Consider the following 15,748-nt stretch of genomic DNA (forward strand, 5'->3'; position numbering starts at 1 on the left):
TGCTTTTCCTAGTAATTCAGGCATATCAACCATGTCAAGTAAGTGTGATTTAGAGTACCCTGTGGCATGAGCCAGATCAGGAGGTTAAAGCAGTAGCACCCAAGTCAAACAAAAATGCAAAGAAAGGAGGAAGGGAGGGAAGGGAAATATAGACAGGGCAAAGGCGGGTATGGGACCTCCCCTTTTGGTGGTCGTACCTTCTAGGTCAACTCAGCTGAAGTGTCACCTTAGTGATCCCGCATGACTAGTACAGATGCTTGGGAGAATCACTTGAGATGATCATTCAAAGCAGCTAGGTTAGATCCCTAAAATTAGGTGATGTAAATATCTTCGTTAGTGTCCTGTTTCCAGTTTCCATATGCAGCATGTAACTGATAAAATTCAGTATGTGAAAACTCTGGAGAAGAAGCAAGTGTGGAGTTGACCCTGTGTTCCTAAAAATCAAAACTAAACTGTCCTCTTCTTATGGAAAAAAAAAATTGTATTTTGTGTGGGCGAAGGGTTATTATTTTGTCCTGGGCGTTGTATGCCCGTAATATTGGAGAAACTTGGAGAAACTGTCAGTCTGCAGAGCCATTCAAACTGCCAGCAAGATGTATGACTTAAAGAAACCCACCTCCCACTGTGCCTGACATGAAGAGTGCTTGTTCTTAATTGTAACAATTAGAAATGGCAGTAATATGAATAATAATGGTAGAAGAAGAATGAGCTCATCTTTGTCAGAGCACTCAAAAAATGAAACGTGAGGCCTGCACGTTTATAATTTTGCTGTACGTTGTTGGCTCTTACCTGAATTACAACTACATGAGGACCTATGTGATACGATGACTCATTTTAAGTAAACGCATTTATCCCAAACAGAAAATACACCATGAACTCATGTTTACAAACATTTCAATTGGAAATAATCAAAACTTCCAGAGTACTTTTGTTTGATGTTCCATCAGTTAAGAAGAACAGTTTGCAGCTTACATTTTCTGTAGTAGGTGACAGTCAATGATTTCTCCTTTTGCTACAGGAAGAATTATGGCCCATATTAAAATATATATATATATCATGACTGAGGCTTTTTGTGTTGAGGGAGAGAGGCTGGGAAATGGTATCTTTCACTTTAGGTGCCCAGTCTTAAGACTGTAGGAACTGTCATATATCAGTGTTTCACACTAGGTAACCAACACTGTTGGTCACATATGTAGCTGTATTTAGAACTCGTGACATATCTGCACAAATACATTTAGGAAATTTGTTTCAGATTTCCAAACTAAACTTTTGTCTATTTTCCAAGCCAGCACTAAGATATAACAGACAAGGCCAGTTCTGGATAAATAAAGTTAGAGTTTTAATTACTAGGCTTTAGTTACTGGGCTTATAAAGCCAGCCCATCCTTTGGTAAGACATCACTTGCAGACAGAAACTGTTCATATCTTGCTTCTTGAAAGATGCACTCAGTAGAGAGGCATTTGCGTTACAAAATGAAATTTATTCTTCCAAATAAAGAGAATAGATACTAATGTAATTATTAGATATCAAATAGATATGTAGTTTTAATGAACATTGCAAAAACAGAAATTAAAGTTAGCTAGTGCGTGACAGTTTAGCCTCCACAGCTTGAGAGCAATTTTCTCAGTGGAAAATAAAATTTGAAAGTGAGCATATTCTCAGTTTTTATTTTGACAGAAAAACTGGTGTATCAGCTCAATGGCCCCTGTAATCTGGAGTTCTGTTTCCAAGGGTGACAAGTACTGGATGCATCAGAGTATAATATATAAAACTCCAATAATGAATAGTTGTACAAATATATGCACCTAAGGAAATTTCTTCCAGATGTCAGTGGTGAGGGGCTGTATCATGTACTCATTAAGAGTCAATGTCTCTTATCAGCGGTGATCTTTGCTACCACAAGTGTGAATGATATTTTTATTATTCACATGAATGTCTAATCTCTTGAACCTAACAAACCTGCTGATCTTACTGATCTCTACTTTGTCAGTGAGTCCCAAAGCTTTAATTAAGCCTTGGATGACATGTCAAAAAATATATATATTTTTTAGCAGCCTAAATAGGTGACCCTTGAATTTTAGTAGCAGCCCCTGTTTTCTTACTTAAATGAGAGTAAGTAAATACACTATGAGCTGGCATAGCTAGGCCTCCTGAAGTTCATGATCTTACAATGATTTACACCAAATGAGGTCCCAGTCCACTCTGTTCAAGCTAGAGATACGTGACTGTTACGTATTACGGGGAGGCTTTATTGGTCTTTTCTTTAATTGGTGTACGGCAACTATTTTTTTTTTCTTTTCCCTGACTATTGCTAAACAGCAAGCGGGCCTGCTTGTTATGGAGCTGTCCTCAGAGTTTCTGAAGTTGCTCTCTGTGAGCAGCTAAAGTTAATTTAGAAGCCATGAAAGTTCAAACTGTGCCTTCCACTGTGTTTGCTTGTATGTGTCGTTGTACTTTAATTGCTTACCGAGTTATTGAGTTAGATAATTTCTACAGGTTTCTATAATGCCTTTTTTTTTGTCTAAAGAGTTTTGTCAGCTTCCATGGTTCATTCATGGGTTGCTTATAACTAATATGATTAGCTTTCTTAATAGGGATCATTGGGTCACCCTAGCACTTACTTTGTTCTGTGTTAAAAATGGATTATTTAATCCATTCCTGTTCATTCATCTCCCCAGATAAGTTTCAGAAAAGTGTAGTTTATTCGCTAACTTGTCAGAATTACCTCGTAAGCTGATTTACTTTCATTTCTTCAGTAAATTCTGCGGAGGATCTTAGGCTTTCGGAAAGTTCATATCAATCATGAATTGGCTTCCACTGGAGCAAAGTTAGCTCTGCACTGAGTTTTTTGGAAATCCTAGGCTGTCCATGGAGTTTTAAGAGAACAAAATCTGTTCATTTCTGAATAGGTAGGAGGTGCAAAGCATTCTGACTGCCCAGCAATGCACCTTACTAAACTTCTGTTTTAAAGAGCAAAACCCCAAAACATGTCCCCTCAAGTAATGAACCGAGTCTTAGCTACAGGTCAGCTGGGTATTCAGAGCATTTCCCCTTTCCTGCCAGCAATCCATCTGTTTTATTTGGATTGAGCTGTAATCAGCTTTCTAACACCCTTTCTGCAATCTCAAACCTTGATCCTGCAATTATTTCCTCTGCCACAAATCTTTTAAGCTTTCACAATGTCTCTAGCAGCTTGTTTACATAGGGACTCTCAGGAAAAATAATCCAAATTAACTAAAGGTGTGAATCCAAAGTGTACTAGGTAAACTGCATTAAATCTGGATGTGAATTCACATAAATCAAATCAAAGGTGCTTTAGCTGTGAAGGAGTGTGTCCACACAGAGGCATAACACAGTGCAAATTACCCACTTCAAAAGTTGGATTTGGCTCAAGTTTCCTGTGTGCCTCTGTGGAGACAATCCCTACCGCAGCTGCGCTCCACGCAGCCCAGACTTCGTTTGCATCGAACGGGAGCCCCTTGCGCCCTTGGCAGTTTTTAACTGCCATTACTTGGCTTAAGACTGACACAATGTAACTCTTAAGAGTGATCAACTTCTTGCCAATGCATAAAACCATGCTGCCGTCATCGCATTAGGGTTACCACAGACGTATGCCTAGTCTGAAGTGGAAATCAGAGTCCTATTATACTAGATATTAAACCAAAACTAATTAGCTTCTCCTGTACAAAGAGCACAGTCTAAGAAGATGCTGGCTGAGCTGGGTAGGCGGCGAGCTGGAGCAATACTCACGTCTCCCGAGGTCCTGCCTGGGCAGTCAGGTTGTCTAGAGAGACCGCACGGAAGAGCCCTTGAATGCCGACCCCTAACTTGCCTGGAAAAGTCAAATGTGAGAATTTCTAACTTCCTGTGCTAAGATCATGTAGCCAAACAAGTTTCAACTGGCATGACCAACTCTGTTCAGAGCAATGCTAGCTACCCAGGCTGAGTGATATTAAACTCATGCAAATGTGCTCACAAAAAGCCACACTGTACAGGTTTGTGTACAGCCTGCAGCTAGTTAAAATATCTTCCTCTTCTCAATCAAATGCTCTGGGAATTACTTGAGGCTACAGCCTTTTTGATCCCCTTTGAAATTCAGTGAAGTATGATAGGGTTCATAAATGGTTTTCTAGCCCTCCACTCATCGATTTTCTGTCCTTGGGGAAAAACAGAAAACCTCATGAAGCTGTGAGATGTGGATCATTTTTTTTTATATATATATTTGCCAATTGCAGGCTCAAAATATAAAATAAAATTCAGGTTCTTCTATTTGAATGCTATCTCAAAGGTTATAACTGTCAAACTAGAATATAGTTCCAAGGTTTTGAAAAGGCCATATATCCTCCAACAACGTTTTTTCTTTAAGAAAAATGTCAGCTGTGGACTTGGTTGGTTCAAGAGGTGGTTTGTGTTATACTATCAGCTTAGAAACAAGAACAGCATAATGTTGGGAAAGCGTGTAGTGACAAGACAGGTAATGGCTCAGTCAACTTAGAAAATGTTTTGTAGGAGATGTATTTTCACCCAAGGTGGGTTAATAAGACAATATGTAAGACCTAAGTGGGTGGAGCCACTACTTACATTTTAGAATGGACTACAGAGTTTGACTATATAAACACAGTAGTATGTTTTGGAGTGTATTTGGCGAACATTTGTATTTTCAGTTGTTACACACAGTACACGATTTTACTTAAAATAATGTTATAGTGCAGCTAGAGCATACTGAAAACCTTGACTCAGAGAGGACAACTTTATCAAAGCATTAGTGTTGGACAGCATGAAGGCTGAAATCGCTGAACCCTTTCAAGCCATTGAAATTGCTAGGAAAAGAAGAAAATGGTGCTTTTTGCGCTTTGTGTTTGGGCCAACACATTTTGCTTATATTTTCAAAGGAAAAAATGCAGAGCATCTTAAAACAGAGGGCTGGGCTATGAACTGCAGTTTGTAGGCCAGAGAGAAGGGGAAGAACAAGAACAATGAGGTGGTACAGAAACTTCTGAACTGTAATTCTATGTCAGGTCAATTAAAATGTCTTAGTGTTTTTCTTTTATTAAAAACTGTCAACCTGTATATCAGCCTGTCTGGAACTATTTTCCATTTACCATAGGCTAAAACTATACACATTGGCGATGCACACAGTGCACCCACAATCAGCTGACATACTGCGACTTCATGTCTAGTGGTAACATGTTCATGTGTCTGAAACATCTGATACAAACACAAGATACATACATATTGAAGTGAGTGCATATCTATATAAAAGCTTTTTTAGTCAGTCTTTTTTCTCTAACTCTTTCAGTTAAATTAATTTGATCACTTTTGTAAGTGCAGAGTTGGGTAATACGCATTGATAGCAGTGCAATAGAGCTACAGTTTTATGCAACTTAGAAGGATTTAGACTTGTTGGTCTTGCCTGTCACTCTGCAGCAAGGTAAGGAGAGCTACTGCCAACGTAGACTGCTTTTATAGTGATCTTAAGTCACAGTTTATCTGCCAAACAAACAACTTGAAAGGAGATGCTACTTTACCCAGTTGATCTGGCTCTATTTAAAGCACCCATTTTACAAAAGGGAAAACTCTGGGACAGCGTGATTGATATCAACATTATCACTGGGCAACGTGGAGCGTGCATGTGTGTTAGAAGAAAACAGCTACAACAAAGACTGAATGTTGAATTGTCTCTCTCTCCCCTCAAAAAAAAAAAATTGCAAAACAAAAGTACTGAACAGTTCTTTTCCAGAAATATTTGGCTTTTTGTTTGGTGTCCATACACACTTCAGCATTCTTATGCAAGTGTATTGTGTTAATAAAACTAAGTCTTAATTTATCTTCCATGCTTAGTGGTTAATACAGCTGTAGTTGGTGCGACTGTCTCCATCTCACTGCATGCAGCAAATTTTCCACTGGTCACCATTTGTTTGTCTTTTAAACTAGCTTGTATTTTAGAGGTGATAAAATTTTAAAGTACCTGGAGCAAGGCTGCTCACAGCTCAGCAGATTCACCTGAGCATTGAATACTAATTACCATAACAGTGGCTGCTTACTTCCAAACATTGCACAAGTATTCATTTTCTAATCACAGGCTTATGAATAACAAACAATTCTTTGTGAACCATTCAGTGACTGAACTTAATTTTATAGCATAAATTGCTGTATAGCTCATTAATTTAATTGCAGATGATGGTGCTTTCTTGCAGTCTGAATCGTTTCAATAGATAGTGGCAGAGGCCTGATTCTGACCCTGCTTAATGCAGACAGTAAATTTGGAGAAACTCTGTGAAGTCAGTAGGGTTAAACCAGTAATAATGAGCAGAGAACCAGAATTATAAAACTTTTGGGGTCAGTGAGGGCAAAATGGAGGTCCTACCTGAATGGCAACCTGATAAATACATTTTTTATTCTTGACTGCTTCTAGTGTTAAGTTTGGAGGATTTTTTGTCATTTTTCCTACATGTCATTTTTTTTTCATTTTTCCTGCAGAGCTGCTCAGAAATTAAACCTGTCTTCCAAAAAGAAGAAGCATAGGCCTTCTGCATCATCTGTTCCTGAGTCTCCTCTCTTCTCCACCAGCTTCGGCAGTATCCTTCAGACCTCCCCACCCCCTGCACCACCATGTTTGTTGAGGGCAGTCAGCAAGGTGAAGGACACCCCCGGTGTGGGCAAGGTAGGCCTTGCGAGTATCACTAAAATGCTTTTTTTCTTTGGGAGGAGATTTTTTTCTGTGTGAAAACATTAAGGAAATTGGAAGACCGTTGTGCTTTCTTTGTTGGCTTTGCTGAAATTTGTCCCTGAGCACGCATTCAAAAGGTTGACAAAATTACTTACTTAATGCAAGTGAAATGCGAATAAAGTTGCAGTGGACTTTAACACAGACAGACCCAATTGTGCAGCCGTAAGACCTTTCGCGCTCTACGCTAAATGCACCTGCTTTAGGAACACAGTGCTACTAGGTGTTTATAATATCCATTCTGCTAGGGTTTCTGGAACAGATTAGTCTCTGTGACTGAATTTAAACCGTGTAGCAGGTGCTTGTTGTGACATACTCCGAGTTCCTGATCCCCTCGCTGTCCGAACTGGTAACTTGGCTGGATGCACTGTAATTTGCTTCTGGCTCATGTGTCCGAGCTTTCTTCCAGTACAGACATGACAAGGCTTGACTGTGTACCTGAATAAAGCCTACGCTGATAATGATGAATTGCTCATTTTTTCCTTCAGTGATGTTATTTCCTCCCGTTCTCCATGATCATACCCTCTTGAAATACTAGTTAGGTATGTATCTAAAATGCTGCTTAGGTACTTACTTATGAGGGAAAATGGTTGAGGCAGTGGAGAAGGTGGCTGTATAGTTTGTTGTTGCTTTACTGTTTGCCTGAGTGGGGATTAAGCCCTTGCTTTCTCCCTGTCACAACTGGAGACCCTGACACATCACATCTGGGAATACATGCAGGCACTTACTGAAGACAGTAGTTTGCTTTAATCAAGGTAGTTTCTTATGCAAGCCTCTGCGTGCTCCGCTTTTCCATATTCGTTGAACACTAAGCAGAGACAATGAATGTGTTGAAAATCCTTCTGTTTAGGAGAGAAATCACACTGTATTATCTAGGAGCACTGAGCACAGGATGTGCTTCCTTATTTCCGTTGCTGATTTTGGCTACTCACTTTGGGAAATTGCACAGCTCCAGTTCTTTTAACTCCTTTCCACACAGGGCTCCCTTCCTTTCCTCTGAATTGGTAGGTGGGAAGAAAAGTACAAATCTGTCATGGTTTTACAAAAGTTAGTAGTGATGCGCACACTGACTTCAGTGGGAGCAGGAGTAAGCTTGTACCTGTTAGTTGTTTTAAGCATCTGCTATGGCAAATATTTACAGTAGAAGCTGTTCTCTAAAGATTCTTACATTTTTGTGCTTGAGATTGGCTCTATCTGAAAAAAAGTATTCCATTGAGTAATAATGAAGGATGTATTTATGAAAACAAGGAACTCAAGTGTGACCTGAACCTCTTCTGCTCCTCTGATTATGTGTTTCCAGTGGATAGGGCTTGGGCAGCAGTTTTGCCATATACCCAAACAGAGCTATGATTTGCTTCTCCATCAACACCACGTATCAGAGCAGGCTCCAGGCTTTCCAGCTATGTAAGTAAAATTGCAATTTTGCAGCCCGGCAGATGAAGAGCTACAGCTGGGAGCTAGGTCAAAGCCAGCCCACTTCTGCAATGGGAAGGGGCTAAGTCAGCTGTAAGAGAGAAGTGCAGGGGGAGCCCTAAAGGGCAATTTTGCCTGTGCCAAAGTAACGATGAGTATGGGGGTCAGTGCCTGTTGCTGCAGGGAGGACATACCACCCCTCACACCATCATTGCTCCCTTTGGGGAGGCAGCAGCGGGCAGGAATTTGCCTGGTTCTGGTGTTACTGAAGTTGGCCTGTGCTGCTGGAGGCAGTTTCCCAGTTTGTGTATGCCTAGGGCCAGTTTTGCAACCTTCACTTTAACTCAAGCAAGGAATGGAGTCTGCGTTCATCTTGTGTGCTGCCAAATTCACCCCCGTTGTAACTCGATGCTGATAACTTGAGGTGGAAGCGTTGGGAAGGAGTTTGGATCTTAATCATCATTCTTTGTCAGGAAGATATTTCTTTTCGATATAGATTTACCATCCAGTAGTTATCAGAGTGTGTGAGAGAGAGCTAGGAGGTTTTTAAAAAATGTTTTAACACATGCTTCTCCAAAGTAGGAGAACCAAATTAGGTTGATTCATGCAATCAAAATAGAGAAAATTCTTTTTTTCCACATTTCTATTAGCAAAAATATGTATAGCCTGCAGCTTCAGGAATTCAGTTCCATTTCTCTCCTCTTCTGTTTCTTCTAGGCATCACCCTATAATTATGACCTAAAGCTCATATAGTTTCATCAAACTGTTCCCATCAGTTTACCTCTGTAGCATAATTTACATTTTAATATGTCAGAGATAGGTGTGAAGCATAGTAAGTGGGTGACTGCAGGATAAAAAAGTAATTTATCTGTCAGACTGGGAAAATTTCAGATGAAGCAATGGAATTTTCAGTTTGCTTGTTTTTATTTTTTATTTTTTTGTTATTGTTATTTGCATAGGTTCTGCTTGGTTTGGTGGGCATGTGTTTTGATATGGCTATGCAAAAAGCTGTGCAAATTTTCCTAGCATTTTTTTTCATATAATGCTTTCTATAAGAGTTTAAATGTATAAAATGTGGGACAGTGTGGAGGAAGAGGGTTCAGGAGAGCTAAACCTTAATTTCGGTGACTTGGATTTTCACTAGTTTGGATGGAAATAACACTTTACCAATAATCCCATTGTGATAAAAATCTGGTTAATTTTGGATTTGAAGGGGCCTGGCATTTTTTAACATGACAGTTTTGTATTGGAAAGTCTTATTTGTTTGTCAGTACTGAAAGGCTGGCAGCCGCTAAGAAATCTGCCTTTCTGAGATCTCTGGGGACGCTCACATACTGACTATCCTAGCACAGGCTTCCCTGTGCTTCCTAGAAGTAAAAGTTTTTGCTATGGAGCTGGGAGCCCCAGGACAGAAGCTTTATGTTACTGGCTGAGCTGCAGCTTCTGAGCTCCCTGTCAGTTTGCCAGGGTACATGGGTATCCAGGAGCTGCAGGATCAGAAGCCAGGACCTTCAAAGCATAGACTTGGAGGGTAAATTTAATTTCAAAACTCTCTAGAAAAAGCTTGCCACCAAAGAGTTGCCATTTTAGATTTTCACTTCCACAGGAAATTTCATGAATTCTGCTTTTCACTACAAAATTGATGACAATGATTTATTTAAAATTCCAGACTTTCTTGGCAAGGGATCGGCTGTCATGTCTGGGCATGTAATTTTTGCAAGTTAAACTACGGGGATATTTGAAGGTTAATTACGAGCTCGATTAGCATGGGTATGGGTACAACTGAAGAGTCCAGATGGACAAAGAGAAGAGAATCTGAAAGTGTATGTTCAAGTTGTGTGCTTCACACCTTTTCCTGCACAACGCCTTGTAAACCAAACTCTACCAGCCTGGAATTAGGAAGAGGTGCTATCTGAAGACTAACATTCAGCTTCACAGAAGGAGGATAATACTAACAATGAAATGATGGGACTGTGTAATCACCACCTTACTTCAGTGCTGGATACATCATTGACCCTAGCAGAAATACATCAATGTCAAACTGAAATAAAGTAGTAAAGGATCAGATCCTTTGTTGGACAGATTTCCAAAAAACTCTCTGTGAAGTAAAGTAAAAGGTGACATGCACACATGCTTTGGGTTTGCCTTTGCTAGCAAGAGCTGACCGCCAATGAGATATCCCCACTGTTGTTTCCAGATAACAGAGAAGTTTCTTTTGGGATGAATGACAGTCCTGCTCCCTAAGCTGCAACAGCTTACTTTTCCTTCTCTCCCTGCTGTCTTTGCATCTTCCTATTCTGAGCTATTCTGCAAAGCAGAGAGGCAGATTGCTCTAGTTGGATTTACACGTATACATAGAGTGCAGCTACCCTGGATGACTGTACGTGCAGTTTCTCCAACTCCCACCGTTTTCTGGAACGTGCTCCTTCAGTCTGTTTTGTCCGTTCTGACAATGAGCCAAGAAACAGAGAAAAAAGGCTTTCAATGCAGGAATAACAAATTATTCTATGGCTTCACTCAGATAACTAGTTTGAGGGCGTTCTAGTAGATTTGCTTAGATTTTTTCCTCAGTCTGCTTCCCTCCGTTTTCACCCCCGTTTTCCGTGAAACAGAAACAAAACAAAAACTGTTTTTTGATGAAAGCCTGAAATATTCTTTTTGTGAAAGGTGTTGTTTTGCTGAACACCACATTTCCCATGAAAAACAACTTTAGAGAAAATTTTCCTGCCAGCCTTAATAAATAAGTTGTGTTCAGATGACTCAGGGCTTAGAATGGATGGATGTGGTCTCTGCGTTGTCTTTCATTTATTATTTTTCTCTTTGTAGCCTTATAGAACTCTGCCACCAAAAAATATCGGTTATATTTGGGCAGAGAATAAATTACTTTATTGGTGTGAATTTTTGATTTTGGTTTTTATTAATCTGAAAATAAAATAGCAATGTTTGTACATTTAAAATCATCCCTATGCAAAATGTTTCCACCAGGGAGAAGCAAGTCATCACTGAACTTTCTTCTGGAGTTCATTTCAAAGCATTAGCAAAGCCAACTATATTTTGTGTTAGTGTGGTTACCTTTTATTTTCTGTAGCACCAGCAGTCCTGTTTGCAAAGCCTCGTCCCATTTTGCTAGATGATATATAAATACAGACCAAAGAAGCTTTCTGTCTCAGAATGCTTACAGGCTAAGTGGAGGGAGGTAGACCAGACAGAGAGAGAGACAGGAAGCCAGGGGAAACAATGAGGTATGACCGGTCATCTTGATAGCAGTGTCCTCAACACATCAGCAATCTAATATTAGATACCCCTTGTCAAGGTTTGTAGGTGTTGTAGAAGAGGAGATTATTAAAATCTTTGAAGGGGGAGTAATAGGTTACATTGCAGATGCTTTTGTGGAGCCCTTTGGAAGTGCGTAGGGCAGGATAGGAAGCAACACAAAGGAGGTGTTTCTGATAATCTCATAAGTGAGTGAGAGATGCGGGAGCGGGTCCTCTGGCAGGGGCTGAGCACAGGGCCTGTCTGGGAAAGGCTGTGAGCAGGAGCTGAGCAGCGGCCATTAATGCCCCCCAAATGACAGACACTTCCGAGTCACACAGCTTTCTCTTTAACTGTGTGTGCCGCATACAAAAGCAGATTCAGTTAAAAATCTTTTTTCAGTTCCAGGCTCTAAGAATTTAATCTAACTTTAAAACATCAACTACGTGATTGAAATAAGCCTAAAATTTACTATTCACTTTACATTACTCTGCAGTCTACCTTGTCATCACCTTGATGAGCATAAACGTCAATCTAGAAACGTCAGAAAGGTTTTGTCTGACTTGAAATTGCCTCCACCAAAATGGCGGGGGATTTTCAGAGATGCTTAATTATGTCGTTCCGTTGCCTTTTTGTGAGTGTCACTGGGAGTTGGCATCAAATTCTCCCAAGCTCCTTTGGAAATTCCCACCGGACTAGACAAGCCGGTTGGTATTTCACTTGGCAAAGGAGAACAGTTTTTGTGTGTTGGGGGGGAATACAGTGCTCCTTGCATCTTTAGAGGCAGGAGATCCTCAGAGGCAGGGTACTACTGATGATTAACTGGCACAGTCTTACTTCCTTGGCTTAAAAAAAGCAGTGATACCATGCTTTTAAAAATCAAAAGATAGTTTTATGTCATACCACCCCACTTGGTACATTGATTATATAATCTACCTACTATTCTTTTGACCCAAGCAGCTGGTCAAGATTCAGTGCTTTGTAGATTACTTCCAGATAGGGAAAGAAATTATGAAGGAATGGATCAGTTATTATTAATGCAATTCAATTCTTTTACAAGGAGATATAAAATCTTGAATGCAGATGGTGAAAAGCAACCAAAGGCAGTTTTTCTGCTTACTCTAGCAGTTCTGTCCAGCCAAGACCTCTATGTCCCATTCCCTCTCCAGTTTTAGGGGTGCTGCAGTACCAGCGTTGGTTCAGCCTGTATCAGGTTTTTCTTGCCCATCTTGATTTTTCTGTCCCTGCTCTCCCCTTGAGCTGTTACTTATTTACGTATAACCCCGCCAAAACTAACAGTGAACAACTCCCTACTGTCCGAGCAGTTCAGATTTCTGAGTAGATTCATATGTGTCTTTTAGGGAAACAGAAGTATATGCCAGTTTTGCGTTGGCAAACTGCTGTAATTTAAACAATCTACTACCTTAAAATAGCTTATGGGACTTTTCACAAGCTAGGGCAGCAATTATAAGCGCAGGCTTTGACAGGGTTTAATCCAAACTATAACAGTACAGAATATGTGTTAATAATGAGTGAGTATTATATTGGCTATTGCCTGATCACAGCTATTGGCTGTGCCTGATGTGAACAGTCTTTGTCAAAATACGTTTTCAATAGCAGTGTCATCTCTTTAAACTCTTTATATCAGTGAAAAGTACGTATCAGTGAAAAGTATATCAGTATATCACTTTGCATCAGTGGAAGGTAAAGAGACGTTCTTAGACTTAGAGGATTTGCAAAGTTGGTTTGAAGGGAACAAAATTGATGCATGTGTTTATTAGGCCCACAAGATACAGGAAACCCCCTTTTTACTTTGAGTATTTGCATTTTGACTCTCTGATTTGTGAATCTGAGGATTTTTGGGGAAACATTACTGTATGCATTAAGCAAGTGTTAATGAAAGAAAACCCACGTTAAGGTCAGCAAAAAAATCAAGCATGACCTGCCAAATATATACTGTTCACTTCACTGCCAACCATCTTGAAGCTTTTCAAGAGAGAAGTAAGAGAAGAGGTTCTCTCTCCTTTACAAACTTTCATCACGCAGATGTATAGGGAGAAAAAGTTAACTGTTACGTGACAAATGAAATTTAAACCTTTTATCACAGAAAGCAATTTCTGAGGTGGAAGCTGTTTTCCTCTGAAGTCACCACGGTTACTGAAATTGGGAAAAAAAAGGACTATTCCGTGAGGCATTTAAAGGAGACGTGTTCATCATTGTTGTCAACATGACTGTTCTATAAATTAAATAATTAGTTCCACTTGTAATGAAATCCAGGTGGCCTTTTGCCCTCCAGATAGAATTGCTCATAAGTGGGATTTTCCTCAGCAAAGTTATTGGTTGGATCTGGCTGAGGCCTTCATGTACTTTGGCTAGAGTCCTGCTAAATGTGCTTTTCTCGGAGGATTTTTAATACATCAAGCTGCTTTAAGAAAAAGGTGAAGTTCGGAGAAGTTGTGAGAATTGCTGTGAACAATGTTAATCTCTGATATCCCTCGATCCTGTTTTATGTGCACAGCTAGTTTGTCTTCCTCCTAGTTACAGCCTATCCTGGTTGTGTGAGTGCCTTCCCAGGCTGGAGGAGAGGGTTAGATTGCATTTTTGTTGCCTGTGAGGTGTAAGGAAAGATTTGGAAGAAATTTTTACCTACTCATGTTTCTACAATTTAGAGGATGGTCGTAATTACGTTTCCTTCTCTCTCAAGTGCAGAAGCTGCTCCTTCATGGAAACTTTGTAATGCACACCATGCAAGCCTGCTAAGGGAAAACTTGGCCCATTGCCTCCATCTGACGCCACACTAGACAAAATTCCCACGTGGAGAAGTAGGGCTGCATTTGAGCCATATAATGTAGGCAGCCACTGCAGGGGGAGACTGGGTCTCAGCCCTGTCTGTTAATGAGTCTAGCTAAGGGGAATGGGTCCATTTTGGCCCACTGGCAAGTTGTTAAAAGCTTAGGAAGTGGCTTTGCAGTTATTGGCATGATGAGTTGGAACTCCTGGTAAAAGGATTCCCAAGGTCAGCTGGTGAGAAACAGGTCCCAGGGAGAGGAGCTGAGGATGACGGGCTTTTAGTGCGGTTGTTTCCCAGAGCATTGCAGATGCAGGCTGGTAAATGGAGGCAGACACGAGCAATGGACGTATTTCTGAAAAGGGGAAATTGAAGGCAGAATACCTTTGCCGTCCTTGCATCTGACGCCACAAAATGAAGCAAATTTGCTGTATGGCATTAAGAGCGCGCTGCCGATCTGGGCACCGTGTGTTCACGCATGATACAGAATACATTTCCCTTACGCTTTTTCAATACTATCCCTATTGTGGGTACAAAATATTGATGACAGCAAATATGGATAATGAACTATTGCTGTAGAGTTTTTCTTGCCTGAAATTGTATGAAAAATGGTGTTTCTCTTCTTGGTTACATCTTCCTCTGTGTACTCAGATATTATACTGATGGGCAAGCCGATGAACAAAAGAGAGGGGTAGAGGAAGTTCCCAGGTGGAGTTTGAACTAGGTAGAGAAAATGTAAAAAAACTATATCTCATTTTGACAGTATTTCTTATTTCTGTGTCAGAAGATTAAATCCTTTATATGATTCTTTTATAATACATGTCACTCAGGTAAACAGCTGTAAAGCCTAGTTTCATATGGTTTATCTTGGTCTGCGTTGCTGAATTTTCCTTCAGATTCTGAGGATCGAAGGAAAGTTAGCTCACTTAAATCACTACAAGCTGGTGCTGCTAAGTTTTGTATGTTCCTAAATGACTTTATTTATATAGTGTCCTCTGCATTGTCGTTGATGTTTGATTTTGCCCACTCATGTTTGACTTTTAGGATATTTCACTGTGTTCTTGTCTGAGGTCACCTGGCAGAATGAATGAGCATAATTTGTAGACTTCTAGTTGACTGGAAGCCTTGATTCACAGACACATGGCTCAATTAATGTGGCTGTTCCAGTATAGTCAACGTAATGAAAAAAGCTACAGAAATCTTTAATATGTGGTCATATACTAAGTATGCTTTCTTGCTTTAAACATACTTTTATGTCGTTGAAATGGTATCACAGTACAACACGTTTTAAAATCTCTTAAACATTAAAGTTAATGCAGTTTGAGTGAAAATTAGTGAGATTTTTCTAGAGTATAAAAGCTCATTGTTTTAAACACTTTGATTTCTTCAAATTTCTTCTGAGCTGTTATGTTTTCATTTCCTTTACTTTTTAATTTAAGTTGTAATACTTACTGTATTTTGGGACGTTATGATAGGTCTAGTTTATCACTTGCATTTCATTTCTGAGACTTTCAGTGCTACTTTTTGAAATGCCCTCTTCTTCCCCTCTCCTCGTCCAAATTTCCCAA

The 15,748-nt window shown here is 39.9% G+C and overlaps 1 protein-coding gene across 2 annotated transcripts in view; it reads left to right on the forward strand.

The window, feature by feature from the left end:
• KIF26B (kinesin family member 26B) overlaps positions 1–15,748 on the forward strand; it is a 316,787-nt gene that overhangs the window by 193,122 nt on the left and 107,917 nt on the right. For both annotated transcript variants that reach the window (XM_068939319.1, XM_068939320.1), the window contains one exon: positions 6,481–6,664. In XM_068939319.1, the coding sequence (XP_068795420.1) occupies positions 6,481–6,664 (184 nt within the window). The remainder of the gene's footprint in view (positions 1–6,480; positions 6,665–15,748) is intronic.

Source organism: Struthio camelus, chromosome 3 (genome assembly GCF_040807025.1).
Source record: "Struthio camelus isolate bStrCam1 chromosome 3, bStrCam1.hap1, whole genome shotgun sequence".
NCBI classification, from domain to species: Eukaryota; Metazoa; Chordata; class Aves; order Struthioniformes; family Struthionidae; genus Struthio; species Struthio camelus.